The sequence below is a fragment of the Pagrus pagrus genome (genome assembly GCF_965226575.1).
Source record: "Pagrus pagrus genome assembly, chromosome: 15".
Lineage (NCBI taxonomy): Eukaryota > Metazoa > Chordata > Actinopteri > Spariformes > Sparidae > Pagrus > Pagrus pagrus.
Window position 1 is genome coordinate 15,730,749 of NC_140199.1, and position 25,448 is coordinate 15,756,196.

The window sequence follows — 25,448 nt, forward strand, 5'->3', positions numbered from 1 at the left end:
TGAACGATTGCTGCATGAGGTTTATTGTCAAATCCATTCACAGGAACAGTTTGTGCTTTATATACGCTGGCAACTGGCTTAATGTATACTGACTCGAGAGAGAGAATACTCCTCCAGACCTCATTAAAGGTCCCATATTGTAGAAAGTGAGATTTTCATGTCTTTTAATTATACAGCAGATCTTGGTGCTACATAAATACTGTCAAAATGCTAAGACACAGAAAATCGAACGTTAAGGTTGTTGTCACGACTTAAAAGTTACCGCCCTCAGTACGGCTGTGGTTGTAAAAACACCAGCAGAGCTGAGGCAGAAACATGATGGGTTGTGCCTGCTCAGGCCTGTGAGAGCTGACCAATCAAGAGCAGACTGGGCGTTTCAAGGAGTGGGGGCCTTAAAGAGACAGGCATCAAAATGAAGCATGAGACAGAGGGTGAATAGAGGCGCTGCATTATAGACAGTATGAGAAAAATAGTTGAACACATAAAAGCCTTAACCCTGAAATGAGTTAATTAATAATATGGGACCTTTAATGTATTTACATATTTTGAGGTTAAACAATTAAAACCTTTTTCATAAACATAGAAAGTTTGGTCTGCAGCAACACCACCATAAACCCCACAACAGGCTGTGAAATAAAGGCAAAATGACAGTAATTATACACTTTGTACAAACTACAAATTCTTAATCCTGTTAGTCCATGAAGTGAAAATATATCCAAATCGGCACGATAAAAAATAAATGTTGAACACAACATGAACTATTTCCGGCATATGAAAAACATCTTTATTACAAACTTTTTTCAGTATCAAAAAGAAAAAACAAGAGTCATCTCATTTGACTCTCTGATCACGGCTCGTTGCCATTGACACACTGGTGCTGCTCCATCCGGCTCCTCCGCAGCATGTCGATGTGTTTGGCTCGGAGCCAGCTGTCTCTGGTGAGAGAGGTCCGTCCCAGGCTCAGAGACAGCAACCTGCCGACAGAGTCACAGTCAGACACATCCCACTCAAACACATCTCAGCTTGAGGAAATGATTACTCCAAATACTGCAATAACATTTGTCATTCTTAGCATATCTGGCATTTTTCATTGTTGGTCATAATGACTTGTTGTGTGTATTTAACACTTCGACCGTTAAAAGAGTAGACAGCAGGAAAGTAGCGCAGAGTAAAGGAGATTATATAAACTGGATCACAGCCCACCTCGCCACAACGAGCATCCTGTGGAGGTCCTCGGCTGAAACGCTCTGGGGGTCATCCTTTCTCATATCGACAAAGTCATCCTCGACTGACTGAGGATGCCAGAAAAAAAGACAAGCAGTTTAAGGACGAGAATGCACAATGACAACAGTCTTCAAATCAAACACACACACAGGCCTGCTGGGTACACGAAAGAACAACCTCCAAATGTTTTTATAAAAAAAGGGTTCTCGCCCCCTTTCACTCATTCATTTGTGTGAAACTCAGCCACAGAAGAAGACAGCACCTCTCACCTTCGTCATTTCATCAGAGATACTGTAGTCGAGCTGGTGAGCCACACTCAGGTAGATTCTGAATTTGTTCAGCTGTGACGAAGTCTGTGGATGCAAGTGGATGTTGCTGAGATACTCCTCCATTTGGGGTGGGCTGACCTGAGACTGTAGGTGTATCCGACAGTCCGACTGTGGAGGTACAGAGAGAGAGAAATATTGACACAGTGCCAGGAAAGAACTGTACATAGAAAAGCTGTATGCATGTATAGATTTTTTTCCACAGGTATTGCTATGCAAAAGTAGGCCCTGCCTGCTGTGTGCATACCAAGTTTGGCATATTCTCAAAACTTCATGGACAGGACTGAAGCCTTCTGATCAGCTTCACCCTCCAGCTGCTCATCAGCCGATAGTTGTGCAGTGTAAACACAGACATGTCCTCCTGACTTCTAATCAACCCTGGCAGTTGTTTACAGCACGCTGCCCTTCACTGCAGGACTAAGAGATGGCCGAGCCTGACGCCTCTCCCAGGATTGTTCCTGTGCCACACAGCTGCCACCATGGCAACCCATTAGAGCAACACACAGGAATAGCACACAGCACATTCCTCGGGCTGTTCACAACAGAGTGAGACCAGGGCAGTAGCTGCCGGCCGGAGCGGTTGCTGCGGCCAACCAATGGCAGCTGAGATGACACAGTGACACTGGCTGGAAACAACCTCAAGCGTCAGACCCGGCTCGGTCTCATGAGAGGCTGAAGGAAATCTGAACCCTCCCTGGCCATGCCGGGGAGGGTGGGTAGGAGGTGTGTGTCAGGAGGGGATCATTGGTGAGTAGGGGAGAGTTTTTGGCCCTGCAGTTGCACGCCTCATCCCTCTTTGTCCTCACCGGCAACAGCGAGCGGCCCTCTGACGCGATGAGCACGTTAATATTGCAGGGGAATTCCATCTGGTGGTAGTTAAAGTCATAATCAACCTTCTGCCACGAGATCAGGTTCCCCAGGGCCGTGACGTTACGCACACCTACACAACAAACACACACAGAAGAAGATCCGGCCTGGTTAGCATTAGCTCAGTCACATCTTACTAACAGTGTCTGCAGGCTGCACATTACCCGCCTCGTTTATCCTCGCAGTGTTTCGTCCCCTCACCTGTTGTGTCCAGCTGTCCCTGCTCCAGATGGGTTTCATCCAGGAAGAGGGAAGTGTTTCTGGCCAGCTGCAGGGCTCCGCTCAATAGCCGATTGGCCACGTAGTCCTTCTTGGGCACAAACCGCATCTGGTTCATGTTCTGGAGGCTCATGCCCAAATAGTACGACTGCAGGGGGGGTGAGGGAAACTTTCAGTGTCTTTTTTAATTTCAAGCATAAATACATAAAATAATGGTTGTTGCTCAGAGTGACATAGTTCACTCACAGACGGCACGAGCTGCTGGATGATCTGGTAGAAGTGTTGAGTGTATGAGGCAGCAGGACAACCACTCAGGTTCATGGCGAACTTGCCAAGTGGGAGAACATCCCGTCTGGCGTATCTACAAGAAAATCAACCACACAGTGAGATGAAGATGCTCCTTCGGCTTTACCACAAAGAAAGCAGTTGCAGGTTGAACTTAACGTACACGCTTGAAATGAGATGCAGGATGAGGTATTCAGCGGCCAGGGCATCTCCCAGAAGGACGTGAGTTAAGTATGTGAGCAGCTCCGCCCTGACGGAGGCCATCTCACTCAGGGTTGAAGATAAAACTGAAGAAGAGGGACAAAGAGTTAAAACAAGTCCCTGCAGCTGCTGCAGGCAAGTGTGCTTTGTAAGACTTACAGTGGAAAACATTTGCTACATTATTCCTCTGGTTTGAAAGCTTTACAAATTAATTTTGACATAAAGGCCTCATTTTTCTGCTTCCCCACACAGCTGTAGGGCGACATGATAATGTGACTAACTGAGGTTAATGTTCAAAAATTGCAGGAGCTGGCTAATGTTTTGCATTTTTAAATTAATGATGGATTTTCTAAATGATTTATTACTTTTCTGATATTTTGATAACATTTTCTGTTGACAAAGCATTTTTCAAAAATAATACATCTACAGAGCTTGTAGAAAGGTGCAAAATGAAAGTATCTCTTTTCCTTCAAAACATTATTATGATGGTGCATCAATGATTTTAAAATGTTTCAAAATGATTGTTTTGTTTATGTTTGTTAGCCAACAGTACAACACCATTGGTACCATGTTGTATCTGAGTTGGCAGTTTGTGGAAAATTTAAAAAACTGATTTCTTTTTTTATATTTTTTACGTAAACCTTACAAACTGATGCAGAGACGTCATGAACCAGTAGCTCATGAACGCACCAGAGCAAAATTGATGAGACGCAACAGTTAAACATCAGCCACTGTTATCCAAGGATGTCATCTCATTTGTCAATAGTTGTCAATAAGATTGAATATTGGCTGCTACTGATGTCTGGTAAATCAGTGTATCCCTACTCAATGTAAAGGTTTTTAATGGCTTTTGACTGAGTTGACATTTTCTCAACTTTTGTAGCAGAGCTGCTGGATTCGTTAGGCATCATGTGTAAACCCAAGTACAGGAACACTGTGTGAGGGCATTTTCTGAGGATTTGCAACTACTGATAATATTCATCATGTATTCCTGTTTTTTTTTTTTTCATAATTGTTTACAGAAATAAACTGAGTGAAATGAGTCTTAACAGTTTTACCAAAAATCGCCCACATTCGATTTCCCATGACACATTTAAACATTGATCTGTTATCTGGGCGGACAACATCAGGCTGTTAAACTAACATTTACTTCCCGCTGAGGGATTAACACACACTTGCAGTTCCAAAAGTGACAACAGGTGTCAAAACAAGCCAGTGTCGGGTCTTATTTAGCAGCACATTATGCAAACTGTGGCTGGACTCATCTACATCTATGTGAAAACAAGTGTGATGCAGAATTTTGTGCCCTTAACAATAATTTACAGCAGGCTTGATAAATATTTCCCTGCATCTCAACTGACCGCATGATCGGTCAGGTTTGGACAACAACATCAGCACCGATTGGTACTATAGCAATAGCCTTCGCTTCAAAAACTGTAAACTGACGTGATTACGCAGTGAAAAAAAGAAGAAGACACATTAGGTTATGAGGCAGCATTTATATTCTGTTTGTCCTTACAGGCACTGTTGTCCTCCAAGGTGGTGGACGGCAGCAGGGGGTTGTTGTGTGGCAGCGGCCTGGCGTAGAGCATGTGGAGGCGAGGAACGAGCGAGGCCGGCGGGCTGTGCACTCTCTGCTCCTCTGCCGTCTCCATGGACTCTGTGGGGTCCAGGATGGACAAGGAGGCGTCTCTGTGAGGAAACGCCAAGAATGAGAACCAAAAACATGCAGATCACCAGCAGAGGGGAATTCTGTCCTGAAACGCGTCTTACTTCTCGTCGGCCAGGGCGCTGAGAGCAGGACTGACAGAGAGGATCCCGAAGACCTCCAGTGTGTCATTCAGTTTGAAGCTGTCCCAGTCCTCGTACACCTGCCAACAACATGAACCTTTTAGCTTCTGTTCATTAAGTCTGCTGATAATGGTTGTTTCATATCTGATATCACCCCTTAGAACGAATGCTTGACATGAGATAAATCATCCACTGAAAACTGTTAACAATCCAGGTTACGGCAATGAAATGAGGCGATAAGGTGCCAAAATCAACTGTTAAACAGTCACAGAAATGAATAAGCCAAGGTTTCTTTTCATCCACCCATTTCCACCTGAGACAGTCGGTACAGCCTGTAGTACATTAAACTGTAAATGAACACTCTTTTTATGCCAGGAGATTAAAAATTAATGATGTGATGTAAATGCTGTTTGCTTCAGTATCTTTGGCCTTATCACTCTCTCATGTTGCTGTTGGGACCGTTTTTTGTTTGCGCCGTCTAACACATGTCAGTGTGTTCAACGTGTTTGCACTTGCATACAACTGTTGAAAGACGCCGATCCACCATCCTGGTCTGATCCACCACTTGCTCTTTAAATTTTCCAACATAGCAGATTTGAAAGAAGTACGTGGTCCTCTAGCTCCTGTGTCTCATTTGAACTTGCCGTAATGTATAGTCAGCCAGTCAGTCAGTCAGTGTCTTTTGTTGTTAAATGGCGGTCGGAAAACTTACTGTTTGGCATGTGGATCAGAATGCTTATACCGTCTCTCTTCAAATGATTGAATGCACTGAACCGTGACATCCGTATCATTAGAGTTTGAGACGAATAAATGAACCGTTACACCCTTATTAGAGACAAAATGCACCTTGACTAGGCAGGACGGGCCCTTCTCTCCCGGTAGGGGGAAGTTGAGGTCGAGATGGGAGGTAGATGCCGTCTGGCTGGAAGGAGCTTCTGTCTCCTGCCGCTTACAGTCACCATTGCCATGCTGTTCTGTGTGACCTTGAGAAGCTGCAGCGAGAGATGCAGTTTGCATTTATGGTTAAAAAAACACACTTGTATTTACATTTATATATTACCTCCCATCCTTCCCAAAATACACTGAATGGACAATGCTTCTGTTTTGCATTCACCCACACATTTGACCATCTTCAGTTAAACAGCAGTTCATACCAGCATGAGGCTCCCTCTGTTTCTGTGGCTGCGTGTCCATGTCGTCCATGTCGTCTTCCTCGTAGCTGCGTTTCTGTCTGGTCGGCGCGTAGGAGGTGGAAGGAACCACTCTTGCTTGGCTACAGCCAGCATAGCTGTGTGACAGAATTAAGGAAAACTAGGGAGCAGCATTCACAAATACTTCAACACAAGCTGCTCTGCAGGAGAGAACACATAATAAAGTCCTGGCTCTGAGGTAGGTATGACATAATCTGGACAAGATGAGGATATCTCTTTCACCCAGGGGTTTTCTCCAGGGATTGGCACGCAGTAGAAAGTCTGTCTCTCTGCAGTCACAGTGTTTCTGGAGTTAAAGTCCACCTGGAGATAAACACACATCGCTATTAGCAAAGCTGAAGCTGAGACAAGGTTTTCAGTGATTTCTTTCGGCAGATTCGGCAGAAGCGGACTTACCCCACATTCTGTCACATCTTTGTACCTCCCACATCGCAACACCTGGGGATAATCAGACAGTCAAATAAGTTGATAATAAAACACTTCATGACATGCAAAAGACATGCACTGCACATATGACAGGGCTGTACTTATGCAAACACATGCACATGAGAGAACAAGGACGCTCTTACTTTGGCGTTCGTCGATGCATCCACCGTCTCATACACTCCCATGTAGAACTCTGGATCGAACATGTCTTGGATTAGACAACGAAACTTCACCAGACTGTTGGGCTTCAGGTAGTGCAGAGGGACATCGTTCAAAGACGGCACCTGCACCAAAATAAAGGCGGTTGTCATTTACAGGTGAGTGCGCTGAAGCCAGCTGTGACACTGATGTTTATAGGTATTACTTTACCCAGGTATGAGCGTCCTTCTCTTTCAGGCGATCCTTGAAGAATCCAACCACTTTCGCCTCCCATCCAGATTTTGGATTGCTCTGGGAGGCAGCTAAAATATCATTAAGAGCATTTATCATTGAAAGTAAAAGAAAATAAATACTCTGACTTTCTGAGAATACCAGGGATTAGATTACCAATAAACTGTTGTTATATTTAGCTAGAACACATTTGATAAAAATGATGACAGAGCAAACATAGAATAAACTAGGGATGTTAATGTTTGATCGTTAAATCGCCATTAATAAACTGTTTAAAAATGTATTAACAGATAATCAGCATACGCACAAATACATCAAAAAATATCTTGCTACAAGTTACAAATACTTGCTTATCAGATATATCAAAATAACATCCAAAATACTGGTATGTTAATCGTTTACTGTTCAAGCAACTTGGTGTTTATTTTATCTGTTCTTTTCATTCCTAATGTAGTCTGCAAAGAGGTTTTTAATAGAAAAACCATTAATATACTGTTAACAATTAACCAATATTTGATTGTTAAGGCAGCCTACTATTGATTAGAGAAATTGCTTAAAATCTCCCTACCACAAACAAAAAACAAAACAATTGTGTGTAACTGTAGTTACATGAGGAAGTTCAAACAATTTAACATTTACATTTAATTTAAATGCATCTTAACAGCTACATATCATCAGTTGGCCAGTATTTTTTGCACTTACAATTGGGTATTATTGTTATTTTTCTTCCTATGACTGTCAAATTAGCATCGGATTTAACTATAATGTAAAAAATAAAGTTGTTTCTTGTCTTAAACCCTTGATGTATAAGTGATTTTTTAAAAATCACATTGATGACTTTTATATAAGCATGTGTGTTTAATCCTGAAGTACTCCAAACTGTATTTCCTGCTTCTGAGAGTGTTTTACTGTAAATAATGGTCAGTGTCAAGTACCAGCTCTCTCCAGTGGTGGATAAAGGAGCTGAACTGTTAATCATTCATGTCTAGACAAAGAAACAGTACAGAAATCCACAACTTCTGAAGCTGTGTTTACAACATAGCTGCTAAATAAACCTATATCCGAGCCAAGCGAGTGTATTTGTTGAATTAATGTGTATTTTTAGAAGACTTTAGGACACTTTAAAGACCCGTGAACGCCTCATCTTGTTATTCTCAGTGTGCTCCCAAGTTTTCAGATCAAACTGCACACCCGGCACTTCCTCTTCTTGTGTGTAAAAGTGATCAGTGGTGTGGGTACAGGCTGCAACAATGCAGCGTTGGCAACTTCAAGACGCAGACACGTTATTTCTCGCCAACTCCGAAGCACAACAAAGGCACAACTAATGTACATGTGATAAGCGAGGTAGTTAGCATGGTTTAGCTAGTTAGCCATACGGCTACCTAGCTAGGTTCACGCGTTAACGATAGCTGTCAGGGAGTGAAGTTCCGGTGTCTCTCTCTTACCAAACATCCCTTCAACAACATCGAGAGGGTTGTTAATCCAGTCGTGAGTGGAAGGCATCCTCGGTCGCTGACAAACGCCTGACGAATATAAAATATATCGAAGTAAAATCTCAGTGAAAACACTATTTTGTCAACTTTCGATCACACGGGGATTGTAGAAGTGAGGGCGGGAAACTTGCGTCACTAGTCAGGGAGCGTTAGTTCGTTTGTTTTGTGGACAGGGACCGACCGGAGCACGGAGGAGTCTGGCGGAGCTATCGCGGCTGGCTCAATTACTCCACATTTTTAGTGCACCTCAACGGGCTGGGTGTTTTCATAATAGTTTAGAAGTGAAAAGAAAACCATTGACTCTTTGTATAACATTACTCTCCATTAAAAATAGCGTTTTCTTATTTTAGCTCCGATGAAGGGATGCACGTCACATTGCAGTGAATCTGTCCGGCCTGTAGGCGGCAGTAGTCAGCGTGACCGTTTGTTTTTTTCCACAACCAACCAACTGCAGTCAAACGTACCTGCGTGGTGTTAGCAGATCTATAAACTACATGTGAGGCTGCTCCGCCGTGCGTGAAGCTGCTATCGATGCTGTACAGCTCAGTGAAGTCTGTGACGGCAGGGCGAAGGCTGGTCGGAGTACTGAGCGTGCACTGCCTGCCTGCTACGTTAGTGGCTACGTGTAATTGTAGGGGAAAATGGCAGATAGAAAAAATAATAATGCTCCCAACACCGGTGCAAATTTACTGTTCAGCGGCGCTCCGGAGTTTAACTTCAATCTGCCTTTCATGCCAGTGAGTCAGGCCACTGGCCCGGCGGTGCTGTCAGGAGGTGAGGCGAAGAACCGGCTGTGGAAATGTCCAAACATCAACCTTAGCTAGCTGTGTCTTTAGCAGGCTAAGCTAGCTAGCTAACCGTTGTCCTGTGCTGCTGTCAGCTGTTTTTATTAGTGGAAATGAAACAGAAACGTTGTGTGTGAGCTGACAGTCGTCCTTCAGACAGGTGGACAGCGTTGTGTTTTGGTCGGACTGTGCCCTGGTTTAATGTGTGGCTACATACAGAGGATGTAAAGAGGATAATATTTTCGATAAAGTGTTTGAAGACAAGTTAAATACTCTACTGGTAGGATTAGCTGTATTTTGCTGTAAACTGGGTTGTATTTAAAATCGTAGCATCCTCAGCCTCAGATGTTGTAATCAGTACTGTAATACTGTTATAGAGAGCTGAAATGATTGGCTGAATTATCAATTAGCTGACAGAAAATGTACAATTCTGATCAGTGATCAACTGCTCAACTCATTTTTCAACAAAAAACTCTAATGTCAGCTTCTTAAATGTGAGGAATTGTTGCTTTTCTCAAGATTATGTAATACTAAATTGAATGTACTTGGTTATTAGACTTTTGGTCAGACAAAATGAGGCTTTTGAAGATATCCACGCCCCCTGTTGTGTTTTAATGTGATAAGTGTTTTGGATCTCACAAATAAATGAGTTCACTGGTCAAATGAAAAAGTCTGACTCTGTTGTTTTTGTTGTTGTTGTTTTTCTGCTTTATTAGATGATTCCACTGATGTCGGAGAAGAAGACAGCTTTCTAGGTCAGATCTCTGGGAATGGACCAGCCCCCTCCACATTCAACTACTTCTCCAACCCCGTAACCACCAGTGACCCGTTCGCATCCATCGGCCAGTCGCCATGCCCTCCGTCGACCCTGTCCGCAGCCCCAACAACAATAGGCCCGGTTTCTGTTCCCAGCAGTGTCAGCATGGCGGCCCCGCCACATCAAGGCCCGCAGATGAACCCTGCTCCAACAGCGTTTGGCAATGCAGTTTACCAGAGCCCTATGGGGCGTCACACTCCTCCCCCCACCACAATGACCCCACCACCTCCCCAGATGCAGCTGCAGAGTCATAACCCGTACCGACACACCCCCACCAGCAGCAGAGCCAGTCCTTATATTCCCGCTCCGGAGGTCCTGCCACCGACACACGCACCTCAGCAGAATCCGTACTCTCTCGGCTCACCGCAACAGACATTCCCGCCATCAGGACCCACATTCACAAAGGTGGATAAAAGCTGACTTTTCAGATCAGTGACTCTGTCAGATTTGTTTGTCAGATACTTAATTAACTCATTCTGTTAGAGAAGTGACTGTTAAAGGAACAGTTCACCCAAAAGTAATTATCTGCTCACCTCCATGTTGATGGAAAGTCGGATGAAGTTTCGTAGTCCACAAAATGTTTCTGGAGCTTCACAGTAAACCAGAGTTACTAACATAAAATGGCTCCAAAGTCGCCGGATGTCCTGTGATACAAAGACGTTATTTACACCCTTTTCTAAGCCAAATTCTTCACTGTAGCTGCTAAGTAAGAGCGTTAGCGTGCAAATCGTCTGAAGCAGCTGCACAAGCTTAACGTGTCTTGGGGTCTCCGGAGACTTGGATTACATCGGACGAGCTGTATGGAGCCATTTTATGTTTTGTTTTTTTCAGCTGGTTGTTTGTTTTATTATTTAAAACTAGTCCCCAGCTACTTCAGTTGTTGAGGAGAGTTCTGAAAGACTGTTTTACTGTGAAGCTCCTGAAATATTTTGTGCACCACGAAACTTCACCTGACTTTGCATCCTCATGGGGGTGACTAGATAATGACTGAATTAAAATTTTTCAGTGAACTTTTCCTTTAATTGCACCATCTACATCCAGTCCTTGTTATAAAAAAGGAATTTGTTTCCTTTCTCTCTTCAGCCTCCTCCTACACATATTCACCCACCTCCACCTCCAGCCAGCACTGCTGGGGGGGCGGTTGTTCCTGCTGGTCCCATGATGCAATACAACTACAATGTCTATGAGCCAGTCCAGCCTCACTGGTTCTTCTGCAAGCAAGTGGAGTCAAAGTGCGTCTGGCTTCCTTTCAGCATCATTGACTCTCTTCAGCTGGAGGAGACGTATAACTCTGGTACGATCCCTGACTGTACATGCTAATTTGTGAACGCAGTGACACTGTGATCCTCTCTAACGTTTTTGTGGGGGCGTTTTCTTCTTCCAGTTCAACCAGACCCAGAAAATGTGATCGTACGCACAGATGGAGGGCGATACGACGTGCAGCTCTATGACCGCATACGGACTGCGGTGTTCTGGGAGGAGGAGCCCACAGAGGTCCGCCGCTGCTCGTGGTTCTACAAAGGAGATACAGATAGTCGCTTTATTCCTTACTCTGAGGAGTTCAGTGACAAGCTGGAGGTTTGTCTCACTGCTACATTTGACCAGAAATAGATGTGTTGAGTGTGAGTCAAATATGCATATTTTTCATCTATTTCTGCAAATGTTTTTGTAAATCAGTGTTTATTCTTGTGTCTTTCAGTCAGAATATAAGAAAGCTGTATCTACCAACCAGTGGCACCGTAGACTGGAGTTCCCGTCGGGGGAGACCATTGTCATGCACAATCCGAAGGTAAACTCTGGTCCGATCAGTGTTAAGTGTTGATTAACCCCATTAGTTTGATGTAAACACGTTCTGTTTGCCTCTGTAGGTGATCGTGCAGTTCCAGCCCTCCTCCATGCCAGATGAGTGGGGCACAACTCAGGACGGGCAGACCAGGCCCAGAGTGGTGAAGAGAGGCATTGACGATGACCTTGATGAAGTGCCTGATGGTAGTCAAGTTAATTTAATCTAAGTTTGGGCACATATGGGGGAAACAAACAGCATGAAAGTCAGCTTGTCATCGTAGACAAGAAGCTCATTGATCCGAGCAGAAAGCTCAGATAGTTGCAGAGTATTTTTAGGACTCTATGAAGTGAGTCACTCATTATAAAAGACATTAGAGGAAGTGCCAGCCATTATAATCTGTTTGATGAGGGAAATGAGTCAGATTTAGCTGTGTGATTCATTTTAATATCTAATTTTTAACGTAATGAAGCTTAATGATTATTTAACAGTCTGATTATAACTGCATGTTAATCAGTGATGATCAGTGACTAAAGTAAAATCAAGGCTCTTCTTCCAGGTGAGCTCCCCAAGGTGGATCATCTCGTCTTCATGGTTCATGGAATCGGTCCTGTGTGTGACCTGAGGTTCAGGAGCATGGTCGAGTGTGGTGAGCAGCATACAATCGTGCCGTTTTGCCAGTGTCAGTGTAAACTCCATGGTGACCTTACTTATAAAATAAACTGTACGAATCCATGTCCTTTCAGTGGACGACTTCCGCAGTGTGTCACTGAAGCTGCTGCAGAGTCACTTTAAGAAACCGCTGGAAGAGCACGCCCTCAGCAGGGTGGAGTTCCTCCCCGTCCAGTGGCACACGGCTCTACATGGTGATGCAACGGGGGTGGACAGGTGAGGAGAGGCAGGTTTACACCAACTGTGGAAGGAAGTCTCAATGTCTTCAATTAAATGATTCAAATCACAAATACATAGAATGAATCCATTAGGTCCAGACATCCTAACTCAAAGTTATCCACTAATTATACAAAAGATATTTTTGTTTTTTTGTTTTTTTACATTTTTCTGTGTCTCAATACTTTCTTAATTTTCCTACCCTGTCTGTGATTTTCATCTCTAAGCACATTTATTGCTACTGATCTTCAAATAAAGGCCACACAAACATAGTTTCAGTTTTAAAAAAAGGCTCAGTAACTTCCTTAAACAGCTGCCTGCTGTCGTTTTTAGCCAACATTATTCAAACAAGAAGAAATAGTAAATTTGTTTGGGGCTATTTTCAGCTGCGGATGAATACTTATTTGATACTCTGCTGACTGTTTTTAGCAGCTGGTTGATGTTTGTGGTGTGACTCAAAACAAACTTCAGTGTGTGTTCATAGAAATGAAGGAACATGTCGCCCAGTGCAACAAAGTGGCTCATTGTTGAGTTTTGGACCTAAATAGAGGTCTATGGCACAGTTTGGTCACACAGACAACACGTCAGGAGATTAATTCATTGTTGAGTTCAGTTTTTTCAGGGGATTTATTTAGAATAAGAAAAAAAATCTAAAAACCATCTAACTTGTGTTTTAACAGACTTAATTAATCATAGATGTATTTTTTATTTCTCTTTGTAGGAGGATAAAGAAGATTACTTTGCCAAGCACTGGACGTTTACGTCACTTTACAAACGAGACGTTGTTAGATGTGCTTTTCTACAACAGTCCCACCTACTGCCAGACCATCATGGACACAGTTGCCCAAGAGATTAACAGACTTTACGCCCTGTTCATGATGAGGAACCCAGACTACAAAGGAAACATATCAGTGTGTGGACACAGTTTAGGTAATAAACCAGTTGATAAGCTTCTGCTCCACTGGCTGTTTGTCCTTTTATATTTCATCCAGACTGGACTGTTTCTCTTCTGTACTCGCAGGTTCACTGATTCTGTTCGACCTGTTGTCAAATCAGAAGAATGGATCTCCTGCACTGGCCAAGCCGATCATACCCGCTGCTAATGGAGAAGCCAAACAGGTCATACACCAGATAATTCACATTACATTACTTATGAATTGATCAAAATGTTTTAGTTCTTTGGCATACAGACATGCATAATGGATCATTTAAAAAATAATGTTGCAGTGCAAAATTGTAAATTCTCCCTCTCACATCAGGTGGCAGCCCCCATTACACAGACAAATAATGCTGTCACGCCTCCAGCTGTGGAAGAGGAGCCCAAAGAAGACGGGGAAGAGTTTGAGGATCTTTCTGCTATGCTGGAACATCTGGGCTTGTCTGAGTACAAGAGTACCTTCGACGAGGAGAAGATTGACGAAGAATCTTTTGTAAGAATAAAAGCCTCTTTTGCTTATTGTAAACCTTTAAAGTTTTACCTCAAATTAATAAGTCCAGGGGGGTTTTGGTCAAAAAAAGCCCAGCAATGCAATGTAAGACAAAAATATACTGGTATGTTTGAGAACTAAATATAGTAAAAATGCTAATTGCTTAAATCCAGGAAGTAATTAAACAACTTTGACTTTTACATTGTCATTCTTTGCATATCAGTTTTATAAGATAGTTGGTGCTGGTTCAGTCTGTCCCTTTCTCACATTCTTTCAGCTCATGTGCACAGTCGAGGACCTGAAAGAGATGGGAATCCCGCTTGGTCCCAGGAAAAAGATTGCCAAGTTTGTTAAAGAAAGAGTGAGTAAGCAGGTACGTGTGTCTCTTATCTACCTGTGAGGCTTGCAAATCGACGACAATGATGAAGTAACTAACACAGTCTTTGTCCTCGTTTTATGTACACAGGCTGCACGCCAGGCAGCCCAGGAGAAGAAAGCGGAGGTAAAAGAGGTCAGTCAGGTTGCAGCGCCTCCGCAGGCAGTTGAAACTCCTCCTGATCCCTCTGAAATGAAGCTTCCAGTGGGCAACAGCGTCTCCTCCATCCATGTGAACTACAACTACTTTGAAGTTGGCACTGGACAGGTGAATGTGACTGAGAAAGCCGATGAAGCTGATTCGAAAATCTGACTTGACATTAGACAGTACGTTTATTTATGTGTTGCTCTGCAGGTGTCAGTGGTCTACCATGCTCTGGACTTCGAGCCAGTGAATTTCTTTGCCTTGGGTTCTCCGATTGGCATGTTCCTGACAGTCCGAGGGCTGGAAAAGATTGAAGAGACGTACCAGCTGCCCACGTGCAGCGGATTCTTCAACATTTACCATCCGGTATGCAACCTGCACATCCTGAAGGAACCACTGCTAATTAAGCTACAGATGCCCAAAAGTTATCTACCTACTTGGCTTGTTTTTATTGTTTGTGATTGAAGATCTGTAAATATCATTGTAACGTACAAAGTACTAATTCAGTCACAGTTTAATTCGTAACATTAGTCACATAAACATAGTAATTTCCCCTTTAACCCCACATGCCCACACCTGAGTTAACACAAACACGGTATCTAAAAGTGTAATCAAAGTGAGATGAAAGCAGTAAAGCTGAGTCATTTTATGCATTACTATCTGATGGCTTCATCAATGACTCATTTTCTTTCAGTTGGACCCAGTGGCGTACAGGATTGAGCCCATGATATTACCAGACGTGGACCTGAAGCCTGTTTTGATCCCACATCACAAAGGAAGGAAGAGGCTTCACCTCGGTACAACACTCACTGATCACCAACAGAGCTGCAAGGATTAAATGACTAGTCGTCAATTATTAAATTACTCACCAGCTATTTTGATGATCAATTGATCGGTTCACATAATTTAAATATAAAAGATTCACAAAAATTCCAGAACATTTTCTGGTTCCTTTACTTCTCTATGATGGTAAAGTGAATATCTCTGGGTGGTGGACAAAACAAGACATTTGAGGGCATCATCTTAGGCTTTGGGAAACACTGATTGACATATTCAGCAGTTTTCTAAGATTTCATCAACAATCATCTAATAGTTAAATCTAGAAAACAATCGCCAGATTAATCAGCCTTGGAAATAATCATTAGTTACCCTAACCTCCTTTAAAGTGTAAGTTAAAACTAAATGCAGTTCCATGTCAAGAGCCTAAACTGGCTTCGGTTTCTAGTGTCACTGCATGATGTGTCCTCAGCTCTCTGCCCTTAATGGGTGTGGTGGCAAAATACAAAGACTCTGTTCTTACACTGAACTTGCTGTGGTGAAGTAAACCAGACTAAACAGTGATTTTTCTGTTGCTTTTGCAGAAAAATGTAAGCTGAAGGCCAAAATGAACTTTTTCTTGCTAGACTAAAATGTTGACATTAAGGACAATTCGTGTTATTTTTTGTTGCTTGATTTGAGGACAAATAGATGTGCAACAATTGGTTAAGCAAAATAATTGTATATGTAAAAAATGTTAGTTATGCATCATGTTGGAATGCCAGACACGTTTTAGTTCTAGTTAAAGAAAACCTTTTATCAGTTACATGAGAAAAGCTTTTTGTAATGGATCTCTTTGTGTTTCAGAGCTGAAGGAGAGTCTCACCAGGATGGGTTCTGACCTGAAGCAAGGTTTTATCAGCTCCCTGAGGACTGCCTGGCAGACACTCAACGAGTTCGCTCGCGCTCACACTGCGTCTGCCCAGCTTCAGGCTGAGCTGGCCATCGTAGCCAATCAGATCGAAGAGCAGGAGAAGCAGGCGCAGGAAGGTGAGTTTCTCTGACTGTTCTATCAAGTATTTTCCGTATTGTGTGAGATTTATAACTCCATTCTGGTTTGTCACAGAGCATAAAATCCCTGAGAGCCCGGAGCCACAGAGAGAAGAGGAGCCTCAGGTGAAGATAGGGATGCTGAATGGGGGAAATCGCATCGACTATGTCCTGCAGGAGAAGCCCATTGAGAGCTTCAACGAGTACCTGTTTGCCCTCCAGAGTCATCTCTGCTACTGGTACGGAGAACTTCACTTCATTCAAAATAATTGCAATATGTTTTTACCGTATCGTGCAGCCCTACTTTATGGTAAACCAATAATCTGTAAGACCCTGAAACCAAAGCATCTAAATACAATTCAGCCAGCATTAATTTTATTCTTTACATCTCGACAAGTTCAACTCACACTTGTTGTGTCTTGTGTTGTTTTGCAGGGAATCTGAAGACACAGCTCTGCTTCTTCTCAAAGAGATCTACAAGTCCATGGGGATCCATCCAGAACAGTTAGCACATTAATACAATGAAGTACCCAAGATGAAGATAAGCTTGTCTGAAACGTTCCCATTGATTTTATTTCATGTCAGTTCTCCTGGATTTTGATTATGCTTTTTCTTTTTTTCCTCTTTTATTTTCTATTCATGTAGTTTATTGTATGCAGATGAATAATACACTTGTATTATGCCATTTGTCTTAAATTAAGAAGCATACAAGTGAGCCAGAAGACACTTGACAAGTTTGATATTACATTTTTATAGAATAAATTATAGAACTGGTCGAGTTTACTGAAAATATGTATCATCAAATCAAATGCTAACATGAGAAATGACACAGTTAATGCAGCCTTCTTTAAGTTTTATTTCATGGCCAAAATGTCAAAATAAATCATTTCCTTGCACAGTTACTCTCTGATTGAACTGTTGTGTACTGCTGGGAGGAAGACGTGGAACATTTCTCCTGCGGGGTGAGGAGACTGTTGTACTATCTACAAAAAGCTGTAATATCTGCAAAAACATTGGTTAAAAATAATTACAGTACATGATGAGATGCAAGAATAACCTGCTTTCATTGTGAGAAAAATAAAGCACTTCTTGCCTGCTCTATTTAGCGCTTTAACAGCTGTATGCATTAACATTACGCCTCTGGCCTCTGACTGAACCTTTCTGGCTTAAACGTCCTCTCTCATTATGAGATGGAGTAAAATCATCAGGCCTACAGCTGTTGACACATCTTGAAAACAATCTCTTCATATCACTTTAAGCATGTAGGCACATACGACAAAGTATTCAACTCACACGTATGAAACAAAGAAACATTAGAAAAGTATTTACAAGAGTGGCTGTAACATTCAATCTCAGTCCAGTATTAGGAATCATAGTGCTGCGAGTGATTCTCACATGACAAATCTTTTGTTATTTAAACAATAATACTGGTCCAACACAGACCTGATATCATAGCGCTGCATGCTATAAGCACATCTTTTGCTCCTGGCTTTTAAACTATTTCTTCAACATGCTTCTCTGTTCACTGATCACTTTGTAAATTTCACCAGCAAAGGAAGATAGTCTGTGACTGTCACATAAAACACAAAAAGGTCCCTTTTTTGAAACAATCTATAAATATATTACTAACATAACAGTATGGCTCCATACAAAACTGCCAATAAACTGGAAATTGTTAAAGAATGTAAATTGCTTTGATCCTCAACTTTGCAGACAACTGGGAACCAATAGAAACATAGTGTTTGTTGTGGGGTCAACATTTTAAGAAAGGGCAACTTTCTCGATTTCCTTTTGTCACCAGTAAATAAATAATTCTCTAGTTGGACTTGTTACCCCTATGTTACTGTTATTTTTTTCTATTATAAAGCCACCTTAAACATTGACAGCATGTTGGATTTGATCCTTCGAACAAGAAATCATCTGAAATGTACTGGCTGAGGTCACATTCAGCAGTGAAAGGTAGTTTAAGGTATACTATGCAGGAGTTGTTGGTTACTGTTTGTAAACAACATTCACACTTCGAGCTCAACACCGTCTCGTCTTTAGTGCTATTCTCTTTTTACTCTCATTTTTTAAACCAGCTTGATCTGCTCTGTTTCGCCTTGCTATGTTTGCATTTATTTGGTGCGATGTCCGCCATTTTGTAGCGTCGTCTTTGATGCATGCTGCTTACGATGCTGTACCTGGTCGCTACCTTTTTCTGAAGTCCCGACCTCCCCTGCGCGCTGTTATTGCATTAAAAGTTGCAGCCAAGAAAGCTCCCCAACACAACAAAATAATAAGAAAATACAGGAATAAGTGATGACTGAGAGGAATTACTTCTGTATGAGTCTATACATTGCAGAGCTCAAGGGTGCAGATGCGCCCAAACATCGCTCAAGTGCGACTGAATATTTACATTGGTTGCACCGGTGTGCCTGAAATTTAGCAGGTCTGATATAAAAAAGATGTAGCCTACAAAAACTGTTTGAGGTTATGTGCTTTGATTTAAATGAAGAAAAACATGGATCTGCACCTTTAAACCTATTTACACTCATTTACATAATGTGTTAAGAAATCTAATTAACACGTTTTATCGGGCGCAACTAAATTATGTGCTGGTGCAGTTCAATGAAAAAGTAAGTCGCACCAGTGCCACCAGTGTAAAAGGTTAGTCTGGAGCCATACATTGTTTTGAGAAACATCCTGCGTAGTATACCTTTAAGCAGCAGAGAAGGTGAAAATGGTTAAGAGACTGATTGCAGGTCAGGCGCTGTGTTTGAAGAAGATATGATGGCTTAATGAGAAGCTTCCCCAGATAATAACGACATGCTTACTGAATTGATTTCATTACGTATAAAACACAATGTCAACCTTACCCCAAGAGACATATTACCTGTTTTACATTTGTGAGTTTTCCTTCAGCAGGTTACCAATTTGATTTTTTCTCTTGTGTTTGATTCTGCTGCAGCTCTTCAATAAGACTTGTACCATGTTGTGAAGCTTCACATTGATCAATGTTCGTTTTTGTACATTCATTTGTCTACAGCTGTGCGGTGAAATGCAGAAGGATCCATGTAAACATGTCTTTGCTGTAGTGCGTTAATAATGCCAGCACCTCGCAGTCTTCACGTTGGAATGATGTTTGAGGCTTTGCTCACTCCTCTGTTTTGCTCTGAGTCTTGAAGGCCTGCTTGCGTAGGTGAGTCTCGATCTCCTCGCGGAAAACCAACATGCCCAGGTGAGAGTGGGAGGCCTCGTTCATGGCTTTGGACTGGATGCACATGCGGTACTGCTCGGGCGTCAGCTCGTCTGCACACTGCTTCTCGTGCCACAGGTGGAAGAGACTGGACACTGGTGTCCGCGTCACTATCAGGTCGCTTCGAAGATACTTCCTGTACAGGTGGACGTCTTCCACACCCCAGCCTTTGACTTCAAGATCAAACCCACCTGGAGGAATAAATTCAATTTGTCAGCCAACAGCATCAGTTGTTTGAGTACATAAATAATACGCACCATGAAGTGATCAGTGCTTACCAATATTTAGGAAATCAGAGCGATACTGACACGTCATCCCAAAACCAAAGTCTCTCCAGAATCCAGCATCTTTTTTGTGAATCTATTTGAAAGAAATGAAACACATTTAAATGTCATGTAGACCCCTTCCACTCGAAAATGTGTTTTGCTTTTTGTTCACTTCACTCGGGTGTTTGAGCTCCACTATGCAGAGTGATGTATGAACAGAGTTTGACGCAAGAAGGCTGTTTTCACTTTCATCTGCTGGACGGGAACGCTCCTCTGTGCTCGCTTCAAATCGGAGTTCAAGATGTGGACGTAAAAGATGATTTTGTGACATCACAGCTAGTTAAGAAGCCAATCATGGTCCAATAAGCAACTTGTACAAGTGTGACATGGACAAATAAACCTACACTGCACATACTGTATACTGAGAAAGACTTTTCAGTGAGGTGGGAGACATCTTGCATCCAGCAGTTAAACTTTTGAAAAGTCCAATTTTTGCATAATCTGGATTTCTTGGTGTGAGAAAAGACATACTTTTAAAAACTGTTAACAGGTCATTGAACTTCTTTGTGGAAAATCCATATTAGACAGTAATTATCATTTCCATCAGAAGCCTTTTATATCTCAAAACGTGCCTGGAGGTGATCTTTAAAGTACAGAGATTTAAATCATCTTCCCAATATCATTCAGAGCTGAATGTGAACTTTCAGTCCTCACCAGTTGGAGTTCAATGGGTGGAGCCAGCTCCAAATTTCCATAGACTATGGCAGGATTGTACAGACTGAACACCACTGGATAGAAGACTTTTTTATCTACAAAACAAATAGTCAAGCAAAAATTAGTACATTTATGACACATTTGCTGTATTAATAATTAATTAAAACAAATCTGGGCAATAAAATGTAAAAGCCTACTTGGAGCGGTGTGGAGACGACAGGTGTTGAGGAACTCCAGAGTAAAATGGATGTCAACGTCACAAAAAAACATTAAGACGTCGCCTTTCTTCCAGGCGTGGGCTCCGATATCCAGACCCCGACCTCGTGAAAACTCCTCGTCCACTGGGATCAGAGTGTAGTTGGAGAAGCTCTCCTCCCTGGAAAAACAACAAAATGCAGTAGATTGGAATTCATATGACACATTTACCACAAAACCAGCACAGGATATATCAAAAGCTCTCTCTCAGTCATAAACGGACAGACCTGGACATTTTTTCCAATGATGTCTTCACTTCCTCTAGGCCTTCCTGGCCAAAGTAAACCACTGTGAGATGCACTCGTCTGTCCTGCTGTACGCACACCTCCCTAAAAACAAATATTTCGTCATATCAAATGAATCACAAGAACAATATGGCTGTATCGTATTGCGCAATAGTGTTGGAAACCAGACTAACGTGTGTACTGAATGCACATTTGAAGTGAACATGCTGGATCGTGTCGAGCAAACAATGACAATGGTTTATTCTCACCTGAAGTTGTGTAAGAACTGTGAGAATGTTTCTACTCTGCCCGCCAGCGGCACAATGATGTTTATAATCATTCCTGATGTTTCTACAGATGTGCTCCTGACTTTCATTAGAGGACCGAATGGCCTGAAGAGCGTGACGTGACGAAAGCTGCTGGAATCTTCTTTGGCAAAGAAGAGCTCGTAAAGGGTCCCTTTGTCTCGCTCCGTCCTGTACAGTCCTGAGGAATAAAATATGAGAGACAGTGCTCCACTGAGAAAACATGCAGATACAGTCATTCATTAGTCTGCTGTCGGGTAGATCTAACCTTCAGTAAAGTGACCCTCTGTGTAGGTTTGTCTCTGCATCGGCACATCTTCCTCCACGCCATCCTCCTCATCCGGGTTGTTGATGATGTCCAGCGCAGCCTCGATGACCTCCACCAGTTCATCCCTGCGGTCTTTGCGGACAGGCTTCTCCTCTGGGTGCCGCGTCAGCCCCATCTCCAGCTGATACACCTTGGACGAGGTGAAACTCTCAAAAGGCACCAGGGCATACTCACTGGGGAGACGCGCCCCTGTGTTGACCTCGGCCTTATCGATCTGAGAGTGCAGGTAATCCAGCAGATCTCCCGGCTCTTGGTCTTTATTCTCGGCAAGGCCCTGCACCCCGGGGAGCTCCTTCTTGTCCTGCAGGAGCTTTAGCTTTTCACTCATTTCCTGCAGCTCCTGCTTGAGCTGCGCAATCTGGCGCTTGAGACTGGCGGCACGGTTCAGGTGGCGCTCTTCCTGCTCCTGCAGCAGGGCCTGGTAGTACTCTTTCCCATAGCTCTCCCCTGCGAGGCCGGGCAGGGCCAGGCTGACGTCTGCTGGAGGGGTGCACTCCAGCAGGTACGCAAACAGCAGCAGCACCAGCAGCAGGAAGAGGCCCAGGTAGAGCCAGCGGACCCGGCCCTGGAGCGGCAACCCCCGCCTGGGCATCACGCTCACATAAAAGCTATAGCTGGCAAGTCTGCATTCCCTTTCCCCTCTTATCACATGACATACAATGTGCGTCTGCACATCATCTTAGAGGTTTGGAAAGGCGTTTATGTCATTGTGAAGGTCTTGTTTCTTGGCTCCAATCTATCAGTGTCTTCATTTATCTGTCCTGTGTAAATCCATTCGATGATCATCTAGAGATTATAATAAAATAAAAATATTTTACAATACAGGGAGTCATTTGTGAATCTGTTTTTTTGATCAATAGCTTTGGTTCAGATAAAAACACTGGGGATCAGCATTTTATCAGACAATAACAAATGATAATACAACATTGTGTTAACTCAAGCAAACCTGAGTAATTAACCAACTTCAATTTCAATCAATCACTGAATTAAATATTTTTCTGTAACAACATATTCTTAATGTGTCCAACTGCTCCGAAGATTTTAAATTTTAATGATTTACTTTGAAATGAAACAGTGAATTAGCTGCACCTGGAGAGCTAGCACACTGCAGCTAGCTCTCAGCTAAACAACAGCACAGAGGAAAACTGGTGGGCGAGCTCCACAGCAAGCTACTGGAGATCGACTTCCGGCCGAACTGCCTCCTTTTCAAAATAAAAGCACCGCCCTATCCACAGCAGGTACATGTGAAATAAAGGATTCAACATTGAGCCAAAATATATTAAAAAGCCAAAGTAAAAGGTTGTTTTCCTGATTGTCTTTCTCATTTATAGGCTAAAGTCTTTTACACATCTGTTTTTGTTGTTTTTTCAGTCCTAACTCAAGGCAGGAATTCTCAGTGTTTCTGCTCGTGGAGCTTTTTCACCTCATCTTACCCAACACATACCACGCACAATCGTTTCTTAAAGGTCACACAGTAAAAACCAACAGCTCCAACCCTAAGCACACAAAGTAAAGCTGTTTTTCTATCCTGACAAATAGCATTCACCTGGCCTCATAGGTGTAAATCAGCTTCAAGACAGCTATAATGAAAACCAGCAGGACTCCGAGTCTGAAGGGCCAGAACTGAAAACCACGGCTCTAATACTAAAAGAGATGGTAGTTATCGGACCTTTTCTACGCTGCTTGACGGAAAAGAGCATGTTTTGTTCCCTAAACACTTTTCCTAACAGATACAACTTTGTTTCCCTCTCGAAAATGAGTTTCATGATCATACCACACAGAGATCCAGCAGTTTAATGTCAACTTGTCAAAAAGCTAATATAAATGCTTAGTAAAACATGACTGTAGACATTTTTAAGATCACAACTAATTACCATGGGGCCATTCTGCAGATTATGTCTAAAGGTTTGGAAAAACAGTAGCCAATAAAACTGTACTGAGAACTGTTTGTTGGACATTTTTTATGTAGATTTGGATCTGTGGAGGGGCCACAACAACAAAAAAAGGAACTCATGTTGTGTTGGATGTGCATATTTGCACCAAAATACAGATCACACAAACAGATATATGACTTAGCAAGTGTAAAGTTCAGTAGAGTTCAATTAATAAGAGCAACAAAGCACAGCATGCTTTTGGTCTGCAACGTAATGTTCATACTGAACCACTTGGGAGGATTTCTGATTCGTAATGTAAGTATCATTCAATATTAAGCTCAAGTAATTTTGCCACTTGTAAAGCCACACATCACTTGTAGGATCTGCTCACTCAGCATTCACATGAAACTCCTGCTGGTCACAACTTTGACAACAGATAATAGACAACCTAACAGATTCTATCTCACCTTTGTCTTTTTTCTTGTTGACGAGGATGAAGATAAAAATAAACACATCACAACTGAAACCTGCAGTACAAGTTTCACATTGATATGAATGCCTTGGCATGAATACCTCACATTCATGCATCAACAGGGACTCGCAAATTGCAGTGAATTTACTTAATTGTTAGTAGAGAACTGGACTACTCAAACAGAAGAAAGTGTGTTGTGTAGACATTTCTCATTTCAACATGTCATTAAAATGATCTTATTTGGTTCCTTTTGTGAAAAAAAACCCAAAACTGTCCTGTTGCTTGTTAATAAGAACAACAGTGAGTTTTTATTGAAGTTTGGCATTTAAATTGTGGCATACATATATTTTTGCCACGTTGTTGTAGCTCCTCAAGCACACTGCTGTTCAAAGTGTGATATCTTGTCCTTTTGCATGTCGTGTACACTTACTTTGAAATACCGAAACCGGATATTGGCACGGTTCTTCAGCGAGCTTAGCGATATTCGGAGCTTCACTCCGCTTTGAGGTTATTTTCTTATCTGTTAGAGAGCCGACCGGACAGTCACAGTAGTATCAAACCAACTACTCACCTAACGCCATCTTTGTCCATTTCTGCCTGAGCTCACAGCAGCTGGTTTAGTACAGATCCAGCGGCAGCAGGCTGCCTGTGTTGCAAAATGCCACGGAGCAAAGAGAAAAGAGTGGGTCGTAGTCTACTTCCGGCCAACGACTAGCCAATGGGAGCTTTGCTAGCGAGTGTCGTCATCGAACACGCTGGTGGTCTTTATTAATAATAATAACTAATTATTATTATTTAATTATTTATTTTTGTTATTTTTTGTATTATTATTATTATTATTATTATTATTATTATTATTATTGAACGATTGTTAAGAATATGTATACTCCACTATATTTTTATATTTTATTACTTTGTACATATTTACAAGATTGGTTTAATCATTTAAATTACTTTATTATGTGAGTACTTTCACAAGTCATAATCCCATAGATGTTTTTTCCTACTTTTTTATGAATATTTTTGGTCCTGTCTTGTGTGTCTCTATCCTAAGTGGTGAAGCAAACCTCTTATCTGTGATGATACACTAGCTGACAACTCTGAATTGAATTACCACTCTGGACTGGAGACAGATCAATTGTTTAATGTTCATGGGCTCTGTTATCACTATGGTGCATAAAGTAAACCAGGAAATGTTCCCACGAGGTTCTATTTTTAGTCATTTATTCATTTCCTTTATTAATACCCATTAAGGGTGGCAGGAGTCTGGAGCCCATCCCAGCACTCATTATGTGGAAAGCACTGAGACACCA

General features: G+C 42.2%; 3 protein-coding genes across 3 annotated transcripts; 1 reads left to right on the forward strand and 2 right to left on the reverse strand.

Moving 5' to 3' along the window:
- Window positions 1-2: 2 nt before the first annotated feature.
- Window positions 3-8,577, reverse strand: mcmbp (minichromosome maintenance complex binding protein). Its single transcript, XM_084376075.1, has 16 exons — window positions 8,386-8,577; window positions 6,920-7,011; window positions 6,694-6,834; window positions 6,521-6,562; window positions 6,337-6,427; window positions 6,068-6,202; window positions 5,760-5,905; window positions 4,896-4,993; window positions 4,642-4,814; window positions 3,085-3,208; window positions 2,883-2,997; window positions 2,619-2,784; window positions 2,357-2,490; window positions 1,494-1,661; window positions 1,204-1,292; window positions 3-974 (listed from the first exon to the last, which is right to left on the reverse strand). Exons 1-16 carry the CDS (start codon window positions 8,441-8,443, stop codon window positions 848-850), a joined length of 1,899 nt encoding a protein of 632 aa, XP_084232201.1. The 5' UTR covers window positions 8,444-8,577; the 3' UTR covers window positions 3-847.
- Window positions 8,578-8,883: 306 nt separating this feature from the next.
- sec23ip (SEC23 interacting protein) lies at window positions 8,884-17,361 on the forward strand. The gene is made up of 18 exons (XM_084375488.1): window positions 8,884-9,207; window positions 9,935-10,440; window positions 11,119-11,329; window positions 11,420-11,613; window positions 11,735-11,824; window positions 11,904-12,024; window positions 12,378-12,467; window positions 12,565-12,706; window positions 13,428-13,636; window positions 13,728-13,825; window positions 13,966-14,136; window positions 14,411-14,506; window positions 14,600-14,776; window positions 14,864-15,019; window positions 15,348-15,450; window positions 16,277-16,459; window positions 16,536-16,698; window positions 16,895-17,361. Exons 1-18 carry the CDS (start codon window positions 9,075-9,077, stop codon window positions 16,974-16,976), a joined length of 2,925 nt encoding a protein of 974 aa, XP_084231614.1. The 5' UTR covers window positions 8,884-9,074; the 3' UTR covers window positions 16,977-17,361.
- csgalnact2 (chondroitin sulfate N-acetylgalactosaminyltransferase 2) lies at window positions 17,296-24,839 on the reverse strand. Its single transcript, XM_084375489.1, has 8 exons — window positions 24,707-24,839; window positions 21,730-22,575; window positions 21,426-21,642; window positions 21,160-21,261; window positions 20,875-21,053; window positions 20,678-20,772; window positions 19,976-20,057; window positions 17,296-19,888 (listed from the first exon to the last, which is right to left on the reverse strand). The coding sequence occupies exons 2-8, from the start codon at window positions 22,379-22,381 to the stop codon at window positions 19,596-19,598; spliced, it is 1,620 nt and encodes a 539-aa protein (XP_084231615.1). The 5' UTR covers window positions 22,382-22,575; window positions 24,707-24,839; the 3' UTR covers window positions 17,296-19,595.
- Window positions 24,840-25,448: the final 609 nt, after the last annotated feature.